Consider the following 26,337-nt stretch of genomic DNA (forward strand, 5'->3'; position numbering starts at 1 on the left):
TGCTTCGGGGAGTACTATCCAAGTACTTCCTCTTGCATTTTCCCAGATGAAACTACTAACATCAGTATGACCTGTTCCTGCTATGTAAGCAAGAACCAGGCTTAGTTGGTGGATTTAAATAATGCAGGCTCCTTAGTGGTTACTGTTAGGCTTATGCTGTTAGTTCATCCAGCCTTACTCATCTGCAGTGTTTCTTTAGTTCTCAAGTACCTTCATTTCTCCTAATAGACCTATTTGAGAAACTCAGCATTATCATGCCCCAGTAGGAATCATACAACATGGCACCAAAGCATGACCAATGAACACCCAGCTAACATCACCTCACCCTCCTTTGGGTGTTGGTTTGAATAAACAAATGATGATTGCTTCCTAGAAGCTTCTGACAAAGAATATCATCATTAGTGAGGTAACTGCTTAAAAGCAGGTAAGGCAGGACTCCAGTCTACCACACCCTGTGTTCTCATGTACCTGGAACTCTTTTAAATCTCCTACAACCTTTGAAGAGAAGACAAAGGCCCCACTTCAGTAGCTCTGAACCTTCCAGGGAAGGTCCACTAACAAAAATTATTGATGTAAAACTTATTTACTTCAGAGAAAATGTAGGATTTGTTCAGAACCTAGATTACTAAAAACACATCTGTTATTGTTTATTCATCAGGATTCCCAGCTCTTTGGCATGAGCAATGCAAAAAAACATTTTCTCCTCATTATACACAGCATTGTCTTATTCTAACACTTATAAGAAGCATCCTTTATTACTGAGAATCATTTAACCATTTAATAAAAATAATAATAATAATTAAAAAAAATGTTACATCATGAAAATAACCACTACAAAACTGACTGTCCTCGACATTTATTTTTTTTTTTTTCCCAGTCCTTACTCATCCATGGATGTGATATGATGTAACCTCAAGTTAAATATCAACCAAACATTTTGCTGTACCGTAGGAACATGTTTGATATAATCAGCAGAATAAGGAAGCAGAAAACCCAATTGGACCCTAGACACTTGCTGATCACTTTCCAAGATATTCTTCCTGAATAACTTTCATAAAATTGTAAACCTATGCTGACAACATCTGAGCACTGGCTCAGTATGGCTAAGCATTTTATGTGGTCCAAGGTCCAGATTCATCTGACTGTCCATCCAGCTAAGTGGAAACCATTGAGCAGTCTTTGTATTGAGCTAATATTTACAGCATCACTAAGTCAAATTCATCTTGGATAGCACTCTAGCTGAGGGAGGGCCTGACTATACATGCCCCTTTTGCATATGGCTTCAACAAAATTCCTGTACTGCAGGATTATATTCCAACTACTTTTCAGCCCTAAGACATCTTAAATACTTTGTTTACTACAAATTAAAAAGAAATGTATTATAAATATATGTATTATTAAAATTGATGATATAAATAACCTGATACTGCTCATCCCTTATGCATTACATGCCTGTAAATGAATTTGCATTTGTTTTGCAGCTCCTTTTACACTTTGCATTCTAGTATTCCTTGATAAGCATTATCTTTTATAGAAAGGAAAAGTAAGCATAAACTGAAAAACTCTTTCTCCTTACAATGCTCTTTTCTGTCTTGTTCAGTGACCTTTGCCCATACTCCTCCTATGTGATCAGACTCAGCAATCATTTAAGTGCTAAATCCTACGAAGGATGGTCACAGAAATAAAAAAAGCAGCAACCTGGCCACCCATGAACCTAAGGTTCACAAAATCAGGTTAATAATGTAATATTTGGAAAATGTAGGTACTACATGATGGCACTAGGGTTTACTTACAATACTTTCATCCATCTGGACAAACACAGTATCATGTTCCAGATCTCATAGACTTAAGATGTCAATAAAAACTACAGAGAAGAATCATTTCTTCTCTGTAAACCATTGGTTTATTTTCAAAGTATTTAACAGAATACCCACCCTCCAACTTCTTATTTTAGAAAAAGTTAAACCATGGTTTGACTTAAGGGAAGTCTGAAGCAGTGCTCAGTACAGAAATATGAATTAACTTTTATTCCTTGGCTTTTATATCCAGTAAGAGAGGCAGAGGAAACGTTTTGACAGTTGAGTGCCTATCCATCAAGAGACTGAATAGATTCATTTCCTGTGTACATAAAAATTCACTCTTTGAAAGAGCGAAATATCAAGACTTCTGGATACAGAAATAAAGAAGTGATAGAGGGAGCTAGGTGAGCTAAAAACACTGAAAACATTGCTCTACATGGCCTTACTCAAAGAGCAAAGGATTCAAAACAATGCCATATCTCACTTGAAGAGTGAAGTGCACAGTGCAGAAGAGAACAATAATATTAAAATGAAGATAGTGGATGAAAATGCAATTTAGACAATTTTTTGTTTACTTAAAGAAAAATCTATGTATTTCCGTGAAAAATAGATTCGTCTACCAATATATCTGATAGCCCTGAGGATCTGAGAGGGTGGATTTAACATATGCATAAATGTTTATCTTTGTAATTTAAGAGTAAAGCCATTGATTTGCATACTGTTATACTAATGCAAAGGGGTGAGAATCACAGCACAAGACAGTAAAGCATAAATTCACAAATGTGTAAGTTACTTTAGTAAGACTGTCTGAATGTTGCTCATCTGGATATAGCAACACTCACTAAAAATTAACATGAAAATTAGGATAGTTTCTTCTCATATTTTAACTTTCATTTTAAAATAAAAGTTCAAATATATTTGAACCATACTTTTTTTTTTATAATGAGTTTCTCATATAACAAAGCCTCCTTTCATAGTTCAGTACTGTGGCAACAGTAACATAAACTTTCATTTAACGAGATGTTCGTAGTTCACATAGGAAGATCTTCAGCACAATCCTTGTTAATTTACAAAACAGTACAAACCATTTTGATTAGAGTATATACAGAAACAGTTGTCCGAGTAGACAGAAATTAAAACAGATCTTTAGAACACATATTGTGAGAAGGGGGAAGGAGTAAGGACAATTCTGATTCTCTGTTTGTGGTTGCTTTGGGTTTTCTTTCCTGACAGGAAAATGTGAGCTTTTTCTGTCATCTGAATTTAACAGTCCTAGAAAACACAAGGGGTAATAAATGTCTTTGCTTAAATCTCATTTAAAGGATTTCCAGATGGTGTTGTTATATTGACTAAAAAGGTCCAGGCCTTAAATCAGTGCACCTGAGAAGTTCTCATTCATGCCAACAGGATTTTTGCTTTACTGTACCAAACCCTTCCAAAGTTCTCTGATCAGTAACTCTTACAGTATTGATTAAATTAGTGGACAAGTAATATCTAGATTGTTGTAACAATATTTTGTTTTCCCAAGTTCACCACACCACTTCTTGTGGTTGGCCTCGCACTCAACACCCCTAATATGTAGAAAGTAGCCCCACAGATGGGTCTGGTCACACGGCATGATTCTTGTGTAAAGTTTTTTAGTGCTGGAACTCTGTTACAGAGCAATACATCATGCCAAGGAATGACACAGTGCTTCTAGCTCTGCTATCAGCATGGCTAGTACATAAGTTGTTATCAGTTAGAGTCACCTGTGCAGTTAACACACTTTGCTTTTTAAAGGGAAGAAGATACAAAAATAATAATAGTGTGGTGGAATAAGGAGAAATCAGCCTTCCTGCAGTGAAACATGCTCAAGAACTGGGAATAACATTCACTCTGTACATACACTCCTAGCCCTGTAAGAAAGTGATCTAAGGTCACAGAGCACTGCAAGCTGCCTTTGTTTATTTTTGTTTCTTTTATAGTTTTCAATCCTTTTGTTTTCAGGTTTTTTTTCTCCTTTTTCTTTACTTTGCTTTTACCTGGACGTTTCTTTTTTCTTTTCCCTTTTCTTTTTCCTTTTCCCCTTTTACTTTTCCCTTTTCTTTCATTTTCTTCTACTTTCTTCTTGTTGTTTTCCTCTTTTTTTATTTTTCCTTTCTTTTTCCTTTCTTTTTCCATTCTTTTTCTTTTTCTTTTTCTTTTTCTTTTTCTTTTTTTTTTTTTTCTTTTTCTTTTTCTTTTTCTTTTTCCTTTCTTATTTCACTTCACTTTTCCGTACCTGAGAAAGCTCCCCTTGCCTCCCTCCCTCCCCCGAGCAGCACGCAGTCCCCCAGCGCCTTCAGCGCCACCGTGAGCCGCCGCCCGAGTTGCCCCGTTGGCCATGCGGGGGCGCCGCGTCGCAGCCGCGCCTCTTCTCTAGGCATTACGGTAGGAGGGCCGGGGCGCGCCTCTTCCACCTGCCAGCGGGCTTTAAAGTTGCAGGCGGCCGGGACGCGCGATGACTCGGATCCCGCAGCCCGGGGCGGGCGGGCAGCCGCCAGGGCGTACCGCGGTTCCGCTGCGGGAGCAGGGACGGGGCGCGTCCTACCCCGTAACTTCGGGGGAGGTTTTTCCTCTCGGTCCCGCTCGCTAGATTTTTGGTGGCAAAAGAGAGCCGGAGGGAGGCGGGGGGAAACCTCATGTCTGCGGCAGGTCACCCGCGCGGCTCGGGCGCCGGCCCCGGCGCTGCCGCGGATTACCGCGCCTCCGCGCCCGTGGAGCGGCCGGGCGGCCGCGGGTAGCGCTAACGCCGTCCGGCGCCGCGGCCCCTGCGAGGCGAGCCATGGAGCCCGGCGCGGCCCCCGACCTCCGCGACGTCGAGCAGAAGCTGGGACGCAAAGTGCCTGAGAGCCTGGCGCGGCCGCTGCGCGGGGAGGAGCACCCGGGCCGCGCAGCCGCCGCCGCCGCCGAGCCCGCTGCGGCCCCTGGCCGGCGCCGCGCCGCCGCCCTCGCGCGTCTGGAGACCAAACTTCGCCTCCTGAGGCAGGAGATGGTGAGTAGCCGGGCGCCGAGGGAGCTCAGAGGAGGCGCCCGCAGCGCTACGCACGGCGGCGCCCCCAGGCCCCGCTCCCCTGGGCCGGCCCGCTCAGCGCGGGCAGCGCCCAACAACTGCGGGCGGGGCCGCCCGGAACGGCTGCGCGGCGCCCCGAGCCCTGACCTCGCCGTGGCCCGGTGCGGCCGGAGGACGGCGGGGAGACCGCCTGCGTGTGAGGCGGCTGAGCTGGCCGGCCCGAGGGAGAGAGATTGTGCAGGCTTCTTGCAGAGTGACAGTTGGATGGGTCGCTGCCACCTGCCCTTCCTCTGTCGGCTAGTTAAAAACCTTGAGCGTTGGTGTATCAATAAACAAAATAACACCTTCATCTCTCTCTGTTCTAAATGTATTCTCTACATTGCACCTGTTTCCTGGTGACTTCTCGTATCTGAAGTGACTCTGGAGGTCTTGGAGTTGGAAGCTCAGATATTCCAGTTCTGGACAGTGTTTTTCAGAAGTTTATTTAATTCCAAACAGTAATCCTTCACCAAACGCCTATTTGTAACATGACTGAGAAATTTATTTGTGGCTACTTACTTCAGAACTTCTCACGTACTTACTGTCTTAAAACAGAAGCTTACCTGCCTCTTTAAGAAATTTTTCAGAGGTGCCATGAAATTGCCTTGTTAAGGCAAAAGAAAAGGAACCACTACGCTCTTTGCAAGTAAAAAGCAAAAGAGCAAGTCAGCAAATACTGAGTTGTTCGTGGGTACAATTCTGACAGTACGGAGTTCTACTCAAGCCCATTCTGCTTTGTTTTGTTTTCTGGGTGGGTTTTTTTTTGTTTGTTTGTTTGTTTGTTTTTCAGATAATAATCATTATGTGAGATCTCAAACAACTTTTTTAGGTAGCAGTTCTTCTCATGGTTCTTACCGCATTGCTTACTTGATCAAAATCTATACAATTTCCTTGTTGGAATGAAGATTTTGCTGGCAACTTATGAGGTGACTTGATGCAAACACTAAATGTGTAAGCACAATGCTGGTGAGTAGGTAGGAAGGAGAGTTCTTAAAGAGTAGCTGGCAAGCAGGAAAGAGAAATCAGGAGTGGATATCCTAGGTATTAACAAGATTATGACCTCAATCTCGAGGAGTCACTTATATCCCATTGGGTGTTTTGTGGCTTCATAGGTTTTAAGAAATGCTTGCAGAGCTATCAGTGCATTTTAGTGCAACAACCACTGTAAATTTGTTGTTAACACAGTTCAAACACTGTCAGCATCCTTCATGTCAATTATCAAAATTTTTAACTTGCATCAGGGTTTAGAATGTGTATAGGTTATAGTGTAAAACTCTTAGGGGAGTTGAGCCGCAAAGGAAGCAAATAAGGCAGAGTTCCCAATGTGACTGTTGAGACATGTAATGACAGGCTTATTAAGGGATAAAAATCAAGTGACTTGAGTTCATTGTGTTTTCCTTATAGGTTGGTCTCTTCTAAATTACCTGTGAAGTTTCTTGTCACAGTCTTCATTTTGCTGATTTTCTTCTTCCTACTTTTCACCTTTTTCCTTCAGCTCTCAGAATGAACATGTTTTAATCTCAACATCCTTGACCTCTCCTGTTCTCTCTCATTTTAATGTCTGACTTACTATTTTTTGCATGTAAACAGGAAAGTGTCCAAGTAGATTTTTACTATCTCCAGAGGAGACTCTCCGACCTCTCTGGGCAAGTTAATCCAGTGCTGTGTGACCCTCAAAGTATAGAATTTTTTCTCCTGCTTGTATGGAACTTCTGTGTTCCAGTTTGTTTCCATTGCCCCTTATTCTGTTGCTGCACACTGCAGAAATGAGCATAGCCCCATCCACTTGACTTCTGCCTTTTAGATATTCATAAGCATTGATAAGATCTCCCCGTTTCTTCATAAAGAAGATACTCCAAGCACCTAGTAATCTTGGTAGCACTGTGCTGGAAACTCCCTAAAAGTTCCCAGAACTGAGCAGAATACTCCAGGCCTCACCAGTACTCTAACGCTCCTCTGACCTCACCAGGACAGAGAAGAGGGGGAGGACCACATTCTTCAACCAGCTAGCCACGCTCATTTTTGTGTGTTATAGAATACCATTGGCCTTCTTGACCACAAGGACACACTGATGGCTCATGGCCAACCTGTTGTCCATCAGAACACCTATGTCTCTTGCCACAGAGCTCTGTTCCAGCAGGCCATCCCTAACCAGTACTGACACATGGTTATTCCTCCACAGGTGTTGAATCTCATAAGGTTTTTCTCTGCCCAACTTTCCAGCCTGTCCATAATTCACTGAAAGGCAGCACATCTTTCTGGTGCCTCAGCCACTTCTCTCAGCTTCGTATCATCTGCAAATTTGCTGAGGGTTCGCTCTTTCCCTTCATCCAGGCCACTGATGAAGATGTTTCAGTACTGACTCCTGGGGAACATTGCTAGCTACAGTATTCAACTAGGCTATGCCCGCTAATCACAACCCTCCAAGCTCTTCCAGTCAGTCAGTTCTCAATCCACCTCACTGTTCACTTGTCTATCCCACACTTCCTAAGCTTTCCTATGAGGAAGTTATGAGTGACAGTGTCAAAGGCCTTGCTAAAGTCAAGGTAGCCAACATCCACTGCTCTTTCCTCATCTACCCAGCTTGTCATGGCATCATAGTAGGCTACCAGGTTGGTCAAGAATGGTTTCCCTTTGGTGAATCCATGTTGGCTACTCCTGATAACCTTCTTCTCTTCCATTTGCTTTATGATGACATCCAAAGTAAGCTGTTCCATCGTCTTCCCAGAGATGGAGGTGAGGCTAACAGGGCTGTACTTTCCTGTCCTCTTTCTTGCTCTTTTTCAGGACTGAAGTGACATTGGCTTTCCTTCAGGTTTCAGACACTTCTCCCATTCTGCATGACCTTTCAAAGATGATAATGAGTGGTCACTTCAGCACTTGTGTACATCTCATCGAGGCCCATGGGTTTGTGCAGCTAGTTTGCCTAGATGGTCTCTGACCAGATCCTCCTCAACTGGTGGGAAGTCTTATTTTCTCCAGACTCTCTCTCTTACCTGCAGGTCTAGGATTCCCAAGGGGCAGTGTTAGCACTGAAGACTGAAGCAAAGAAGGTATTCAGCAATTCTGACTTCCTAGTGTCCTCTACTACCAGGGCACTCACCTCATTCAGCAGAGGACATACATTTTCTCCAGCCTTCCTTTTGCCACTGACATACTTAAAGAAGCCTTTCTTGTTTTCCTCAATGTCCCTCATCAGATTTAATTCCACGTGGGAAGGCCTTAGTCTTCCTTATGTCTCTGTGTATTCCTGCGTGCTCTGACAATGTTCATATATTCCTCTCATGTAGCCAGACCCTTTTATCACATTCAGTAGACTTTCTTCTTCCATTTGAGTTTTCCCATGAGCTTCTTACTCATTGATGCAGGTCTTTTGCCACCTCCACTTGATTCACTTAGGGATGCACCAGTTTTGAGTTTGGAGGAAGTGGTGCTTGAATGTCAACCAAATCTCTTGAGTCCCCTTTCAATGCTCTAACCCATGAGATACTTCCAAATGGGTCCCTGAAGAAGCCACAGTTGGCTCTCTTGAAGTCCAAGGTTTCAATCTTATTTATTGCCTTATTTCTTAAATCAAAAGAATTCTGTTACACATCTCTCCATTTGACTTCTATTCTGTGTATGCCCATTAAACTTTATAGTGATTATTCTTTCTATAAGGTAAGGTATAGATACTCTAAATATTTTTTGTGTCGTCATCTGTTTTCTGTAATCCAGAATTTGGAATTGAGCTATCTTCTTGTGGCTATCCTCTAGTTTCTTTAGTAACTTAATTAGTCTATCTGTAGGGTTTCTTCAGGTTCATAAGCAGTACCTTCTGGGTTTTTCTTGTGACATTGTAAAGGTATGACCAGTTTAAAAACAATATGTGATAAAAATAACTGTTTCTGTGTCTGTTTCTCTTCTTCTGAACATCATTCTCGAAACAACTGAAAATGCTATCTATCTTCTCAATATTTCTTGTCAAAACCTACTATATTATTCTTTGGCTCTCGTGAATACCTGAGAGGCCTTGAATGAGCAGAAAACTATGCAGCAGGTAATATCTGCTGCAGTAATAAACATGCAAAAAACTGAAAAAAATAGAAGATGAGAAAATCAAGAGACATCCATCATGCTACCTTCTCATAGTTGCTCTGTAGTATCAGCTTCTGCAACACACCCATGGATTTTCAGATATATACATGCACGGTTTATTTTGCTTACTTGACTCAGGCTTTAGACAATTTTTTTAATAGGCATTTGCTAACCAGTGTTATTCAGGTTTGTTCATATTCTTACTCATGTTTAAGACTATTTGTATAGTCACATATGAAAAGCTTGAGACTAACTAGTATGCTGACATCTTCATCTTTAAAGTTGACCAATCTATGTTGACCAATTTCAACTAAATCGGAGAAACAAAGCAATTTTATAATCAATACATCAGTAAAATTTGATCTTTTATAGCATTTAAATGCATGATGATTCCAAAACTTTTCATTGTGCTAAGAATGTATTTTACTGTTAACTATTTTTTATCATCTCATTTCTAGCCATAGCTTACACAAAGTACCTATGTTGTCTACAGGTACCCTATTGTTTGTCCCCTGACAGTAAAGAACAAGGAAAGCACACCTGAACCTGGTTGTGATGCTTAGGAGTGGACTTTTAGGCTTATCTCAGGACATATGTATCTTTTCAGTGGCCAGTGTAAATTCATCTGTGCAGACATGGAAGTAGGTGTAAATCCTCCTCATTTTAAAATGGGAAATCTCATCTCACCCATCTCATGCAGATTTTCCTTCTGTCACCAATGAAATCAATTTTTCTGTTCTTCCAACTATTTTCTACATTCATCATCTTCAGATAAACATTCTAAATCTGCTGGGTTGAATTCTTCTGAGAAAGAGATAGATGGTGAAAGCTTTGAGATACCTGCCATCAAGTTGCCATGTACTTGGGCCTGGAAGAGCATGAATTACATGGTGGATGTGATGATGTGATTACCTCTCACGTGTCATCTGCTGCAGGAGAAAGTTAAGTGATGTAATCATATCCCTATTTAACTTAGATGTCGCATTTTTATCTAACAGATTGGTAGGTGCATAGGGGTAAAACTGTACATCTACTGAGGCCTTGAGCTTGCATTTTGATTGCTCGATCCTTTTGCTATATTGAGTGTTCTTTTTCCCTGGAGCCCAATTTTTATTTTTTTTTCTTAGTCAATGGAATCATGCACAGAACATCACACTGTATCTTTTTTTGAAATGTTTCTAGTTTCTTGAAGTAAAAACCTGCTGAGCCAGGGAGCCTTCAGTTTTTCCAGCCAAGGCTGTGGTTGCTACTGTACTGATAGTCCTGAAAACCTTTGAGGCATAAGGCCACTGCATAGCCTAGCAGTTGCTAGCATGCCTCAAAATGTTCTTCTCTGGTCAACCTAGAGTCTGTTGAGTACTTACATCTCTTATAGCTGCAGCCCTGTTTCTGGTGTTTCATGCTCAACTATGCATATAACTTCAGCAGCTACACACAGCAGTAAGCAGGGTTCGTTCTGAAGCCTCTTCAGAAGCCTCATTTCTCTTTCACAGGCTCTGTTTGTGTGTAAAGTGTGTTTATTCAAAAGGAGAATTTCTTAAGAAAATCTTAAGAAAAAAGGTGATGGGACTTTTTTTTTTTAATTTCAGTTCAATTTTTTTTTTCCAAATCAACAGTCTATTGCATTTTTGAAAGCTAAAAGAGTTCAGTGGAGTGTAGTCAGTCTGCATTACATGGAGTACAAACACTACCAACTTTTCATAAGAATAGTTGGGGTGGAAAAAAAGATGAATTGTATCTTCGAAGTAAGAGATAAACTTTTAGATGAGTTTCCTTCCAGTGACGGTTGTTGAGAATCAAACATTGTTAATGAGTGAAGGCCAAGCTGGATATTCTGAGTGCAGATTTTTTTAGGTAGAAGGGATAATGAGAGAGCATGTCTGTGCTCTCTCATTAGCTGAGTTTTCTCTCCCTTTTCTCTAACAGTACTGTCCTAGAATAACCATTTTAAAAGCTAATTAACACAAAGCCTTGGCAGAATGAAGCAGAACAAATGGTACTTATACTCACTGGCATTAAAGCAAATATGATCATTACAATGCCAGTCCTTCCTCCTTCTCCTTCTCTTTTCTTTTTTTTTTTTTTTAAAAAAAAGCATTTTTACATATCCTTATCACGTAAATGAAGGTGTATTTTGGAGATCTGCTCTTTCTTTTACTAGCTTTTAAGGTTTTGAGCAATTTCAATTTTTCTTTGATTTGTTAGATCTATAACAGTGGCTACTCTGCCATTATTAACTTTTTAAAAGATATTCCTAAACAGTAAACTATGTGACTTGAAGTGCTACTTTAACACTTGCTGTATGTACAGGCTGCTACATTTACTGTTTCTCATAGTGACATCAACTGACCTTCCTGAAGTCAAGGTCTGGGTTAGTATGCCTAGTCAGCAGTGCAGAGTATTGTATCAGATGCTAATTTTTTATTAGCTTAATTGGAATTTTTGTTTAAAAACTTGATTGAAGATGAAATATTAACTATAAAATTACTAGTGGCTAAGCTTCAAGCCTGGGTAGGAAGTCTGGTTAGCTTAGTTTCCTAGTGAGCAATTACTCAGTCAACCCCTACAGTGAGGCTCTTCTTAGGAGAAGAAAGAAAACAGAAATAGAATTTAACTTATTTCCATGGGTCCAATGGAATTTCACTGAAAATGGTGATAGTCTTTGATCTTGCTCACAAGTTCAGATTTGCATTGTGTGGTGGAGGACTTCGTAATTTTTAGGTAGCATTACAGTGGGCAGGCTATTGTGCTTGAAAGAGATGTATGGATTGACAGATTGATACTTTGGGAAAATTACCAAATCTATCAAGAAAATAATTTCCACCAGAACGTTGCCATGTATTTTTTAGTCTTTAAAGACCATCTTCAGAAGTAAAAGGTGAAGAAGTTTATTTAACTTCTGAATTCATATTTCAGCGTACTCCTATTGGCAAATCTAATGCAGTCCCTGATAAAAGGGCTTGAATTCTGGAATGTCTCCATGTTGCACTCAGTCTGTACTTCCGGTCATTCTTACTCAGCCATACCAGCTGCTGAAGGGTTTATGTCCCCAGGAAATACGTGTGTGTTATTACCTTATTAATTACTGCTTGTCCAGGAGTCAGCGAAACTTTGCAGATACCTGACCTAGTAGCATCAGTGTGAAATTACAAAGAGGCTGTCACAGTAGTGTTGTGGGTACTTCACTGCTCTTGAAGATCCAGTTAGACTGTCAAATTGTCAAATTACAAATGACATTTTTTTGTCAGCCCTGATTTGAAATAATGTACATTATCATTTCATGATGTTTCTTTCCTGATTGCTTTGTTTCAAAAATGGAGGAAGAATTTTGTCTTTGAAGTTGTTTTTTAAAATCTGATTAGTGACATTTCATAATGAAAAGATGTGGGGTTTTGCTGAAAGCTAGATGGCATATGCACAGAGCTCTACAGTTTAAGCTACTTACAGTAACTTTTTGCAAATGGCAAACTTTCTGTTGAAATCGACCAAACAGTATGACTTATGACTAAAAATAGTTCAAAATAATCTTTTCTGTGTAAACTGGAAAATGTTGAAATGCACAATGCCTACACTGACCAGAGATGACCAGCCTGTAAATGCATTTTTTATTTTAAAAAGAAATCCCTGACAGTAACTTGTTTAAAAAAAAAAAAAAAAAAAAAAGGCATTTTCACTTTTTTTAAGAATCGCAAGATTCTTTGTCTGGTCTCTGCTTTCAAGCTTGAAGCCCAGTAAGCTTTCAGCATTTGATATGTTTATTTCCTAGGAGTTGTATTCTTGTCTACATTCTAGAAAAGAGACTGGATTCTAGAATCTGGAGCAAATGATGGTGAACATACAGGAGTATAAAGAGAGAATATCGGACCTGCTGAAAAGTAATTCTAATTTGATGTGATTAAGTGCAATTTCTCTCTTAGATTTTCACCTGCATTTATAACCATAAGAATTATACCATCTTACATAGAACAAGCTGTTGATTTCCAGATTACCAATTGCAAAGATAAAGTCATCTGAACATAAAAATTTGTAGGAGATTCTGTAATAAAAAAGAAGAATATTTAGGTACAAATGCAGACTTGTAGCCTTTCCTTTCCAGTCCTCACCATTGTAAATGGGACTGCTAATCAGTGGTGGATTTTCTAGTTGTGGGTTACTTTTTGCCCTATGTTGATTGTTTTTTCTGTTGAATTTTGGCTTCAATTGCCATTATCCTTACTAATGTGGGACTGGGGCCAGTAGGATTGAAGCACCAATCTTGGGCTCTTAGAAGGCTGTAAAATCTCTGTGCATAGCAATACTAAGGTCACCTCAGATCAGAGGGTCATCATTCTACAAAGCCTGTAATTTTATATAAAGGAATTTGTAAATTCTAACTGAAACATAGGTAACAGGCAGTGCTTGAAACTTAGCATATTTTTTATGAATGCAAACCTTCTGTACTGGAGATATATTGAAAACGGATAAGTCTGCAAGTTCTGATGACTGAAAGTAGCTTGACTGAGCCTTGCTCCAAAATAACTGCAACAAAAATGGCTGTATGCAGGCGTATCGGAAAACTGTTAAGTACATCTTCAGTGCTGAAGAACTGTTAATTATAGTTGTTAAAAAAAAAAAAAAACTAAAGAAGGAAGCAGGACAAACTTGAATTTGGACTGTAGTGTGAGGGCGTCTATCAACAAAGCAATTATAAAGAACAGGATAACCCAGTTTGGGTCAGTAAATTTACTGGGTGCATTAGGAAAAATAACTTCTGTAAGACATTTCATGTGTCTGGCTTTCTCATTAGAAAAGTCTGGAGTGTACTTTGAGTGTACTTTGGTAGATTGAGCTGTTCGTTCTGCAGTGCTGTGGCCTTGCTGTTTTCAAGCACTGTTCAGAAATATCATCGTCATTGGATAACTTCAGTTAATGACAAAAGGGAAACTTAATACTAAGAGTTTTAAACCAGTGAATGTTGACCTTTTCAGACACTTAATAAACATTAACTTTTCTGTGGCAGAGAGGCCAAGTTATTCAAGGACTGGAGAAGGACTGAAGTTGGATGTAATGCCTGCAGAATTTGAGGAAGAAGTTGAAATATTTGTTCTGCAATATTGTGTACAGTAAGAACCGTGGAGGAGATTAATAATTAAAACAATTATGTTTTTTTAATGTAGGAAATAAAACATTCTTGCACATCTATTCTTTGCAGTTAAGGATATGACTGGTGCTCTCTTCTGTTATCAGCTGAATGACTACATATCAGATATAGCTGGAAAGACATTTCTACCTATACTCACCACATTTATGCTATTTATCAAGTAGTAAGTCTTGCTCTGAGTGTAGGTAGGTTTTGGGTTTGATTTTGTGCTGTACTAGAGCTATGTGGACATATGAAAGGCCTTGCCATCTCTAGTGATCTTTGTTCTTATTCTGTGTCTACAACAAGCTGTAGCTGTACCAATAGAACCTATGATGACAGAGTATTTTTGTGTTTCTGTTGAAATGCATACACTGTAACCTAGGTGCATTGTCGTATGTTCTCCTTCAGTCCATAGATGTCTGACTAGAATACTTAGTTATTCAGTAATTGTTGAATTCACAACTGCATAGTAATTTCTGTCAAATTAATGCATCTCTATTGATTGTACCTTCAGTGTCTGGATTCTTTGTCATAAGGTAACCATTATTGGAGGCTGTGTTTTCGAGAAAAATAGTACTTTTATTTGTTGAAGTAATCCTCTTTTTCATAGTTTTTAAACATTTTCTCTTTGTCATTTAGTTGTGTGCAGCTTAGACATCGATGGTTTTCTTTCCATGTCCATATTTGTCTCTAGTGAAAACTGGGTTATGTCCAAAGTGAGCAGTGTATCCATTAAGCACATCCTGTGATCCAGTGTTCCAGTTCTGAAAAGCTATTCAGTTAAGTACCTCAATAATTTGCAAGCTCCACAGGATTCTTTATTGTGAAGAGTTCATTGTAGCCAGCTGGAAGGAATTATTGTAGACCTCATTTATAGAGCTTTAAGCAATACGAGCAACTCACCTCAAGGTTTTATCAAATCTAGAGGCAGACATGGATGGTCAGTTGTTTCAGAAATGCCCTACGCAGTGTTCCAGCAATGAGTGCCTTTGTCTTCCAGCAGAGGATAATGAGTGTGTGAAATAAAATACAGCTCAGGATTTCCTCCTTGACATTGCTCCAAAGGATATTTTTTCTCCTTCCATTAGAGGAGTAGAGGAAAGAACACTGGAGAGTTTTAAGTGTTGTACATATGCCAACTGTACTGTTAGCTACTCTCTTTTTATGACTATCCAATCATAAGTACGGAGAAGTAAAGACACAGCTTTGCAACTCTGTACTCACCAGTCTAATTCTTCTACCTTCCTACCAACCTGGCAATTTTTAGTACTTTGTCAAAGAAATGATATGGCAAATTTGTTAGGTAATAGGAAGCACAGACACGTTAAGCTGCCCGGGTAAGTTAATTGACTGCTTCGTTTACTGTGCTGTAAAACAAACTTCCTGCAATACTGTATGGGTCTGCTGGGTGCAATACCAGGTGAAGTGAAAACATTTAATGCCTCTGAGGCAGTGCTGAACTGCTGTTTAAATACTGTGACTTTCAGATTTAATAAACACTTTACTGGCCTAATTTGTAATTTTGTTCACTGTAGTTAGATACCAGTTGCATTCATGACTAGAATCCGCCCAAAAGAAGAGTCATATTATTGCATTGCCTCTTTGTCCTGCTACTGTATTGTTGTTGAAGGAGGTGCACATCCAAGACTTACGATCTAACAAGCTCCTATGTTTAGGCCCAAGGGGAAAAAAAAAAAAAAAAAAAAAGAACAGCTCAGTTGCTTTGCATTTTTCTGTCAATATCATTTTTGGGTTCTTCTGCAGGATCTCTACTAGTTTAAAGAAATGTTCTGTTTGAAATGATTGAACTCCTTTTTGCGACTAATATGTGTGCTTTTAAAGCATAGCAAACACTCTGATAGACTACACAGCTCTAAAAATAGGAAATATTTGCTGAAAGAAAATGTTCTAGTTTATAAAGATTCAGATTCTGACCTTGATTTTTCCAGTAATTAAAAATGACAGGAAAAAAAAGACCTAGTAACAAAGAGAGAACCGTGAAGCATTTTTATACAAGCAGAAGTCAGATCTACATCAGTTTTCTACCTCTTCAGAAAACAAGCAAGATGAAAGTTGCCTTTCAGTGGCTCTTCTGGTCTTATTGCAAGCCCAAATTTGTTTTCTAAGTTAGGATGCTAACACATTCTGTTATTTCTGTTGGTCAAAGCCAAACAGTAGGTATTTAGAACAAAGCACACATGGAAATGCAACTGTGTCAACACAGTGTTTTTATGTAATTTCGTACAGAAGTATACTTTCTGTGGAAGCAAGGTCTTCTAACTAAAATAAGTTTGGATTAGTCTATGCAATTTGAGAACCTATGCCAGGAGTCATTGTAGACTCAAGAGACTTCAGGCTATGGTTCTAGATTTATCAAAACTGCTTGATTAAGAGAGGATTGAACATGAAACCAGAGTGGTAAGTTTTACTTTATCTATGATTTATCTAAGACTTACTTTATCTATGATTACAAGTGCATTTGGCCTTCACAGTGCCATTTTAACCCCTGTAACTGTCAGTAGGCCTGACTCTTGCAATACATTGAAATACTCTGGACTGAAGTGGTGGCCTGTGGCAGGTTCCTAGAATTGCAGGGTTTGTAAAAGAAAACTGTAAATCCTTCAAAAGTAGAGAATAAATTCTCTTTGCAAGAGAAGAGCAGCATTACTCACATACCAGAACAGCAGTTATTTTCTTCCACACCAAGTAGCAGTAGAATTTACTTACTCCTTTGTTTGTAGCATTAACTGGCTCTGGCTGAAACCCTGGAGACAGTTGCTGTTTTCTCAGGTGGGTTAATTCACAGTGACCATCAACTCTTACAGTTGTACATTCACAATTGCAGAGCAGCAGTCATCCCATTTCAGAGGAAAAAGTAAACCAACCCCAGCACCAACTCAGTGTTAAAACTTTTTTTCTTTTGCTTGGTCATTTCTCTCCTTAGTTTATTGTGTTCTGTTGAACTTCAGTGACCAAAGGACATTAAAAGAAATCTATCCAACCCTTTTAAGATAAAGCCACATTTCTCTAACTCAGTCCAACACTGCTGTGGTCTAGATTTCCTTGTCTAGTTCCCAAGTCACTCTGATTGTTGTTAAAGGCTTTTCCTAGCCATGTTGCAAGTCTTGCCCAACGAGACAGTATTTCCTCAGTAAAAAGGGAAATGGTAAATGTAACCAATTACCTGGATTCCTTCCCACTGTACTCTTACTTCTGGAAACTGCTTTTAGTGCTAAGGATTAATATTCTGTGCTGATCTAGGCTAAGCCACAGTGCCCCAGTCATCTGTTATGTAGAAATCTTTGCTAAGAGCATGTTCAGGTATTAAAAGCACATTATGACTTGAGCCAGAGAGGTCTTGAAGAAGCTGAAATCTGTACCAGATAGTGTGAGTGATGGTTATTAACCAGAGTGGGGATCAAAAAATGTGGAAAGACAGGTACCTGTAGTGCCATGGAAGTTTTTTTTACTGCTGCTACCTTAACTTGAGACATCTTTAGCTAGAAACATAGAATTTGTTTGTTTGATTTTTAATATATGCTTTCACTTTATCTGGATAATCACAGAATCTCAGGGATTGGAAGGTCATCCAGAGATCATCTAGTCCAATTTGCATGCGAAAGTGTCCAGGTAGATTTTGAATATCTCCAAAGGAGGAGACTCCACAACCTCTAGACAGCCTGTTCCAGTGCTCTGTCGCTCTCAAAGTAACGAACTTGTTCCAGATGTTCGTATGAAATTTCTTGTGTTTCAGTTTGTGCTCATTGCCTCTTATCCTGTTGCTGGACAAGAGCTTGGCCCTGTCCTCTTGACAGCTGACCCTCAGATATTTTGTGTTAATAAGATCCACTCTCAGTCTTCACCAGTCTGAACAGTCCCAGATCTCTCAGCTTTTCCTTATACGGCAGATGCTGCAGGCCCTTACGTATTTTATAGCCCTGCACTGGACTCTCTCTAGAAGATCTCCATCTTTCTTCAATAGAGGAGCCCTGACTTAGACATTTCTCCAGATGTGGCTTCTCCAGGGCAAAGCAGAGGGGAAGGATCACCTCTCTCAACCTGCTGGACACACTGTTTTAATGTACCCCAGGATATCATTGGCCTTCATGGCCAGCCTGTTGCCCACCAGAACACCTAGTCCTTCTCTGCAGATTTCCTCTCCAGAAGGTCAGCCACTACATGTATTGATGTATGCCTTGCAACCTTCAGAACACATTATTTCAGTATATCATGTAGAAGCATACGTATGAAAAAGATTTTAAAAAAAGACTTAAAAACTGCAGCAGCTTACTTGGCTGGTTGTGTTGGCCAAGTTCAACAATTCAGCTTGCTAAAATGGTACTAGTTTCCTGTTTGCTTTTAGTTTTTTAACCTTGAGATCCCAGTTGCAGATTGGCTGCTAGTTGTTCAACTCTTTCTTAATGAGTAAGGAAGAGATAGAAGGAGTTAACTAATTATAGATATCTGGAAGTTTGGAAGCATATTCTCGGTTGAAGGTCTCAGAATATGCAATTTTGTTTCATTTTATCTCAGAGATTTCAAATTTGCTAGTACTTTCTGATGAGCATAAAGTTAATATATCTATAGTAATAAACAGTAATTTTGCAGGATGTTGATTGCAGTGATGGCTGAAGTTTTTCTTTTAAAATCAAAAATAAGGCTGAATCTGAAAGACTCTGAACTGCTAATAGTCCACAGGTTAAACTTAAGTAAAGGAAAGGGGGGAAGGATAAGAGACTCATTTGATAAGATGTACAGTAATTTTTGTTATATACTTTTAAAAATATTTAGCTCATAAACATCTGTAACTCTTCCGCAGAGAAGGAAACAGATCAGCATGTCACTTCTTTGTTAAAGCAGTTCTAAGATGACATGTGATCACTTACAATTACAAGGCTATCTTGAAGCCTATCTTAAAGATGTTTATGCTTAGTCAGATAAACATTCAGTAAATGAGACAGAAGATTTGCTGCTAGTAAAGATTTGGCTATTTGATTAAAAATATGCTTTAATAAAACCTACCCCATCTCCAAGGACAGAATTTTTACAAACGGAATCCGACTTTGAACTCTGGGGAGACTCAGTCAAATATTTGATTTATTTTTTTTTTTTTAATCTTTTATCTCTCTGATAATATTACAAAACTAAACTTGAATTTCAAGAAAGTTTCAATTTATTCCCAGCAGTAAAACTGTCATATCTCAGTTCTGACTTGAATAAAAGAAGTATTGGTGGAAGTGGTTTTGTTTGGTCCTCTAATTTGGTTTGGGTTTTGTTTTTGTTTTTTTAATAAAGAGTAACAAGTTGAGGATTACTGTTGTCTATGTTCAAGCATCATTTCCAAGTTTTGTATATACCTTAAGAAAAACCCATGGTCTTCTATCACTCTTTTTTTATTTCTGCATTTTTCTGCGTATTTATGCAGTGCTAGTATTAAAACTAATTAATTTAAAGGAGTGAATACAGGGCCAAAGTTCTCAGCAACCTAGCCTAATTCAGAAATGAACAGGTATTTTTGCAATACTTGCTGTGCATTTTTAGGAGCATGTTTTGATCATGACGAGCATAGGTAAGGCTGAAACAATGAAAGATGGTGAAAAGAAATCTGTTTCAGTATACTATTGCACTCCAGTACTATCTCACACTGGTGGAGAGGAAACGTACAGTTCTGTGTTGTGGCTATGATTGTCTATCTATCTACTGTAACACTTTTTGACACCATTTGCTACTGTTGCTTATTGACCTGGATGTTTATAGTGCCATTATCTTGTCTGTCAACATATGTGGGTCCATACCATGAATTTTTTCTGGACACTTTCACCTCTGTCATAATAGTTACATTTCCAAGGTCAGATGTCTCTTCTGTGACTACAGTATGGGATAGTTAGAAATATTCAGTGAAAATTTCATGCTGAGTTAGAAACTTTTTACTCAAACTGTTACAGTTCCTCACTGCTCCCTTTCATGTAAATTCAGCTAAGCTTTAAAATAATCTGCAGCAAGTTTTGTATTCACTCATCCTTCTGAGACTTGATTTTTCTCTCAGTGCTTCAATATTTAAAGTTCTGTTTTAGCCTTTATTTTACTGAAGCAGAGAGTACAGTCTTAACCAACTACCCTTTTCTTTTTATTATTATTCTGTTATTTGCTATTAGCTCTATGGAATATATTTCTCTCTGATAACAGTCACTATATCTACTTAGATTTTATGCTCAGGTTCTTCTTTATCACAATAAGATAAAAAGACCTCCAAATCATGAAGATTTTACTGTATGTTAATGCAAATGACAGGCTGTCCACAGTCAGAAGCAAGTGTGAGGTAGATTCCAGAAAGGAGGAAAAAGACCTTAAGTTCCAATTTTTTATTAGAGAGGTAATGTCATTAAACAGTTGCACAACTTGATGATTTGGATTTTCCTGCATGTCTGAAGGGATCAAGTGGTATGTAAAAAACTCACATATGAAAGTAGGACATTGTAGAAGAAATGTAAATAACCAGTACTGCAGTTTACGGTATCAGAAGATAACCGTAATAGCATATTGTTTTGTTCATATACTTGCAAGACATGCCTTTGAAACTAGTTTGTTGAATTGCTTACACTCAGTGCTTACTGAGTGCTCTGCCTTCTGATTATTTTGGTGGTGGCTCAGGTATGATCTAACCACTTCCTTGTTTTAGGTAATGAGATTTTGGTTTCAGGTGTTTTTACTTCCTCTGACTTGAGGTACAGAATTCTGTTTGTATAAGGCGAATGCTCTCTAGCTGATGTCAGATAACATGGCCTCTCTTCCTGCCTCCAAGTTTAGAAACCTAGTTTGCAAAGCTATGTTACTACCAAATTTTATACAAAGACCTGCGGTAATATGTATTGTAAACACTTGGTTCAGGATTGCTTTGGAATTGCAGCAGGTTGAAAAGAGATGATGAGTAGGCTGGAACTTTTTTTAAGCTAACAAGGTCAAGGGCACAGACAGAAGCTGAAAACTTAATAACTGCTTGTTTTCTAACAGCTGGGATTTCAGTGGTTGAAGTGAATGCTGCCTAAAAATATACTATGAATTTTAATTTTTGGAGTCTTTACGAGAAGCACAAAAATAAATAATTGTTTTTGCAAAAGAATGGAAAAAGTAAGCTGTCAACAATGCTTCTGTAACATTCTGTAAGAATGTTTTTATAGTGACTCATTACAAAAATGCAGCTGAGAAAGGTCAGTGTAATTTGCTCTGTTTGCAGAAATGAACTTGATCAGTAAACTGCAACTACAAATCAAAGACAGATCTGATAAAGTGAAGTTTGTATAGGTAGCCTTTGTATGTGCTTTATATTGCTTGGAGATTACCACAACCAGGAAAAACACAAGGAAGAAGTGAAAAAAACATTCAGCAGTGCATTGTGACTCAAATCCATGCTGGAAGACGATAGAAGTTCAGAAAGCTATTAATCTATTTAAGTCACTCTGAAAGTTATGCCTCCTATTTATTTCCATGGAAAATACAACATATGCAAAGACCACAATAACAGTCCTTGAAGGAAATTCTCAGCTACAAAACAGTATTCATCAACATAGTCACTACCATTATTTATGCATTTTCACCAGCATGAACAGGAGCCTGCATGCCATGCTTGTGAGGATCTGCATGGCGATCAGAACATGGTTTGTGTTTCATTTTGCTGAAATGCCGCACCCACCAGCTCTCTGCAGACTGTTTGGTCTCCATAAGCATTCAGCAAGTGCCAGTGAATGTCAGTGAGTGCCATGTGTTCCACATGGAGGAGTTTAATTCCATAATTTTGCTTCATCCACACTTGCATCTTTTTTTTGACTTCTCCTCTGCTGCCATCTGTTACACTACAACAAAATGTAATGGAGTATTTGTTCAACCCCTACTGCCATGTCACTAACATCTGGCTCTACTGTCATGGGCCAAAATAATAAAATAGGAAGCATTACTTTCAGAGCAGCCGTCATACATATATAACTATTGACTATTGAAATTTAAAGAAGGGATGTGTTTTACACAGATGTATTGGTGTTGGTTCCATTAAGCTTCATTTTAATCAGCCTTTTTGGGAGATTGTGGTCTCCACACATGCTTATATACAACAAAATTACTGAAGTCTACAGTTGCAACTGGGAAGCTGGGTAATTTGCTGCTGTCACAACAGCTTTGTTGCTGAACAAATGATTTATAGTGATTTATGGGTAGGAGTAAAAGAACTGGCTTGAAAATGAGAGATACAAAATAGTCAATCTGTTTTCAAAGCCTCACATCTGAAACAATGATAGATGAACATTATTGTTGAAACAGTAAGAGATAAAGCTATTTTGCTTATGTTAAATTCTGTGGTACTGGAGTGAGACTACTACAGAAGTCTTTTTAGGGACTGGATAAGATAACCAGGAACACATCTGAAAATTATGTAGACAGTCTGGTACTACCAAACCTTGAAGGTAATCACTCGTTATCTCCTGCTAGCAAATGGATTCTCAGAGAGTCTTCAAGCAACAGATATTGGGAAGACCAAACCAGTCTTCTGTTGCTGAGTGCAGCCATGTGGCCTGGAATATCCCTTTGGTCATTTCTGATTAGTGTTCCAACTGCGTCCCCTCCAAACCTCTTGTCCATCTCCAGCCTGTTTGACAGTGAGAAATAGAGCAGGACTTGACACTGCAAAAAGACTATTCAGCAATAGCTAAAACATTGGTACTCTGTGTTTTGCTCACTGAGCTAAAATCCCAACCAGAGCCTGTGCAATCTTCTGTTGTGTCTAACAGAGTAAAAATACATTAATATTTTTTTGAAAACCATATCATGTCAGTGTAATTTGGGATATTGAGAAGAACTGGCATTTGAGTATGTAAAGAACCACATCCAAATTTTACTCTTGGCAGAAAAAGATAGTGCCATTTCTTCCTGAGAATTCTGATTTGATTCCAGTCAATTGTGTATGAACAATACAAATGCTTGACTTCTATGTAATAGCCATGGAGTTGGAGAATATCATAAAGTATCTGTTGTCTGGCACAGAAGATCATATTATTTTTTCCTTGTATATCATTTGACTAAAGCTGTTCAAATTTTCAATATACTGTTTTGTCTTTTGAGTTGTTGGAAAGCTAAGATGTTATTGATCTATGCAAGAGAAGTATTTAGTGTATGTTAATGTATTAGAGATTGTGGCACAGATTTATGTAGAGAAGTATACTCAGTGCATGTCTTAAATTGTTGATGTATCAAGCATGTAGTGTGCTTGATTAGTACAATTAAAGAACATGATGAAATATGACATAAATTACATGCTGGACATGATATCCCATGTATTCATCAAGTCTTTTTCCAGTGTTTTTAAACAAGTATGCCCTATGTTGACACTGTGGCAAAAGTTTATCTAGGCCCAGATCTCACTGAGGAATTGGTTCTGTTGATACAGCAGACACTTAGAGTTCTGAGCTGCTACTGGAAAGGGCAGCAGCACTGGCAAGGTTGCAGGCTAGCACTGTTTTCTTATCAGGATTTAGGTGAGACTCACTTGTATGACTGAACAGTTGTTTCACAAATCACACTAGGAATGACAGTACCCTATGGCTCTCCACACTTGACCATGTGGGCAAAACCTAAATCTCTTTCAATTTATTAGATTACCTTCTCAGTGTTATCACTTGTTTCATGAGGTGAATAGGAGATTCCAGAGAAATCTTTTGCAAACACTGGTTATTTCAGATAACAAAGAAGAAATAAATTATTAATTAAACACTAAGGCCTCAATTTTATGTGTCATCTCATTGTGGAAATTTCAGTAAAAGTGATTTGTTAAATTCGTCTAATAAGACAAGCATAAAGACTATTGTTTATTATATCTGAGAAATGCAGCACTTAACATGCCTTTACCATTAATCCTTTACCTATAACTCCTCTATTTGTATACATCAACCACGACAATTAAATTGCGAAGTAGGACTTGATGTGTATTTTAGTTAGTTATTTTGCACAAATTGCCAGTCTTGCAGACTTTGTGGACTAATAACCTTCATCAAATATGAGTTTAAATAATTTGAATTTTACAGTTTTAACAAGTGCATCTGTTTCTACTCTCAGGAATTTGTTCTGCAGTTTGCAACATGAGCAGTGGTACAGCATGAATAAATGTTAAGGATTCATAAACCTTTTTCCAAATAACACACATCTGTAAATTTTAGGTTACCCTAGTAGGCTTAACGAGAAGAACCTGAGGTAAATGCCTAGCTACTTATATATGCTCGGTTGCTAAAAGTAATTTTAAATGGACACAGGTTTGTGTCTTACTTTTCTGAATAATAGAAGTTATCGCCAGAAATTGTCATAGTAAGTATTTTTCAACTAATAATATTGTAGTAGCATGTGTATAAGCCTTGTTGATTACCATTCCTATTAATGGACTGCTTACATAGCCTGATCAGTTTCCCACTTGAACTTCACTAAAAGGGAGAGTCAGATTGAATATTAGGCGGTGGAACACTGGAACAGATTCCCCAGGGCAATGGTCATGGCACCAAATCTGCCAGAGTTCAAGAAACTTGTGGACAACTGTCTTAGAAATATGGTTTGATTTTTACATGGTCCTATGTGGAGCAACAAGTAGAACTCATCTTTATGAGTTCCTTCCAGTTTGGGAGATTTTATGATTCTATGGAAGTCTAGAAAAACCTTTTTTTTTTTTTTTTAACTGAGTCTTTAAATAGATTTGTCTTAGATATCAAATGTGAGATTTTAATCCATCTATTGCCTCCAGCCTGTTGTTTGAAGTTCGATTTTAGAGAAAATCAGTAATCTTTTTTATTGCTTTTGCTTTGTAGATTAATCTCCGAGCCACTGATGTGAAACTTATGCGACAGCTACTCATCATCAATGAAAGTATTGAATCAATCAAGTGGATGATTGAAGAGAAGGGCATTGCCAGCAGAGGGAGCAGTTTGAGTGGCAGCCTGTGCAGCTTATTGGAAAGTCAGGACACATCCTTCCATGGCAGCTGTAGCAGTTTACAGGACTGTAGTGATGGTCTGGATGGAATATCAGTGGGAAGTTACTTGGACACTTTAGTTGATGATGTTCCTGGTCACCAAACACCTTCTGATGTAGACCAGTTCAGTGATTCTTCTATTATGGAAGACTCACATAAGCATCCCAAAATTGATTCAGATGAGTACTACTGTTTTGGTTAATAAAAAAAAGTTCCAGTGGGACATTCATGCACTTGTATTTATCCTTTTTCTTTGCTGCTATTTTATTTCACATGCAAAAAACCCAAACTTCTCTTGGAAGAAAAATATACTGTGATATTTTGATTCCACTTCTGAACTATTTTGTTTATTCTAACACATTTCCTCCTCAAAAAATTGTCTGCCCCTCTCCTCCTCGCCTTTTCTTTCTTTTAATTTATTGTTGCAATTTTTCTTTTTGTTGCTTTTTTTTTTTTTCTTCATTACTATATTCACAAGTCTTTAAAAGCGGTGAAGGAGAAGCTTTATCTTTAAAATGAGACTTCAGGGAATGACAGCATCAATTTTGTACTCGTTGGCAATAAAATACCTTCTGATAAGTAAAAATTGTGGACATTTTTCTTGACTACAAGATTAAACCTTTTCAAAGACAGTATTCTTACTGAGCTTCAAGTTTGAATCTTGAAAATGTTTCTACAAAATAATTTTCCTTTTTAAAATAATGATGTTTTATTCAATCACACTGTCTTCTCTTGAAGTGTAAGGTATCCTAAACATTTCTAGGTGGAGTTTCTTTCTTCTTGAATGTTGTCATGATTCTTGTCTGATTATGATCATGAGTTCTTGTCTTGAAGTGCACTCCAGTGGTGGAAATTCTTCATGAGGGCATTTATCATTTTTGAGCTTTTTACCTTTTCACTGAACCTGCTGTTTTATTGGGATAGTATGTGTCTAAGAAAAAGTAGGGAAATCCCACATTCAATTATTGAATTTGAAGAGTTTGGATACTGGGCCAAAATTACTCAGCAGAATTATTTTTAAAATGTCTTGAAATGTTGAAAGATTTAAAATGTACTGGTGAATTATTTTACAGGAGGCACTAGCTAAAAGTTTAAAGCCACAGTCCCACCCCCTCCTTAACAAGTTCACTTTGATTTTATGAAATACTATTAATAAGAGAAAGTATTGCCTTGCTGTCTTCTTGCTTCCTGTTTTACAAACATGAGGTTCTTCTAACCTTTTTTTCTCTAGTAGTACAATTGAAAGCTACACATAGTCTTTTACTTTGGA

The 26,337-nt window shown here is 38.4% G+C and overlaps 1 protein-coding gene across 1 annotated transcript; it reads left to right on the top strand.

Annotated features, from left to right (window-relative positions):
* The first annotated feature begins 4,222 nt into the window (after positions 1 to 4,222).
* On the top strand, positions 4,223 to 25,653 carry LURAP1L (leucine rich adaptor protein 1 like). The gene is made up of 2 exons (XM_085213060.1): positions 4,223 to 4,812; positions 24,904 to 25,653. Exons 1-2 carry the CDS (start codon positions 4,603 to 4,605, stop codon positions 25,267 to 25,269), a joined length of 576 nt encoding a protein of 191 aa, XP_085069186.1. The 5' UTR covers positions 4,223 to 4,602; the 3' UTR covers positions 25,270 to 25,653.
* Positions 25,654 to 26,337: the final 684 nt, after the last annotated feature.

This window comes from Meleagris gallopavo, chromosome Z (assembly GCF_905368555.1).
Source record: "Meleagris gallopavo chromosome Z, MGAL_WU_HG_1.1, whole genome shotgun sequence".
Lineage (NCBI taxonomy): Eukaryota > Metazoa > Chordata > Aves > Galliformes > Phasianidae > Meleagris > Meleagris gallopavo.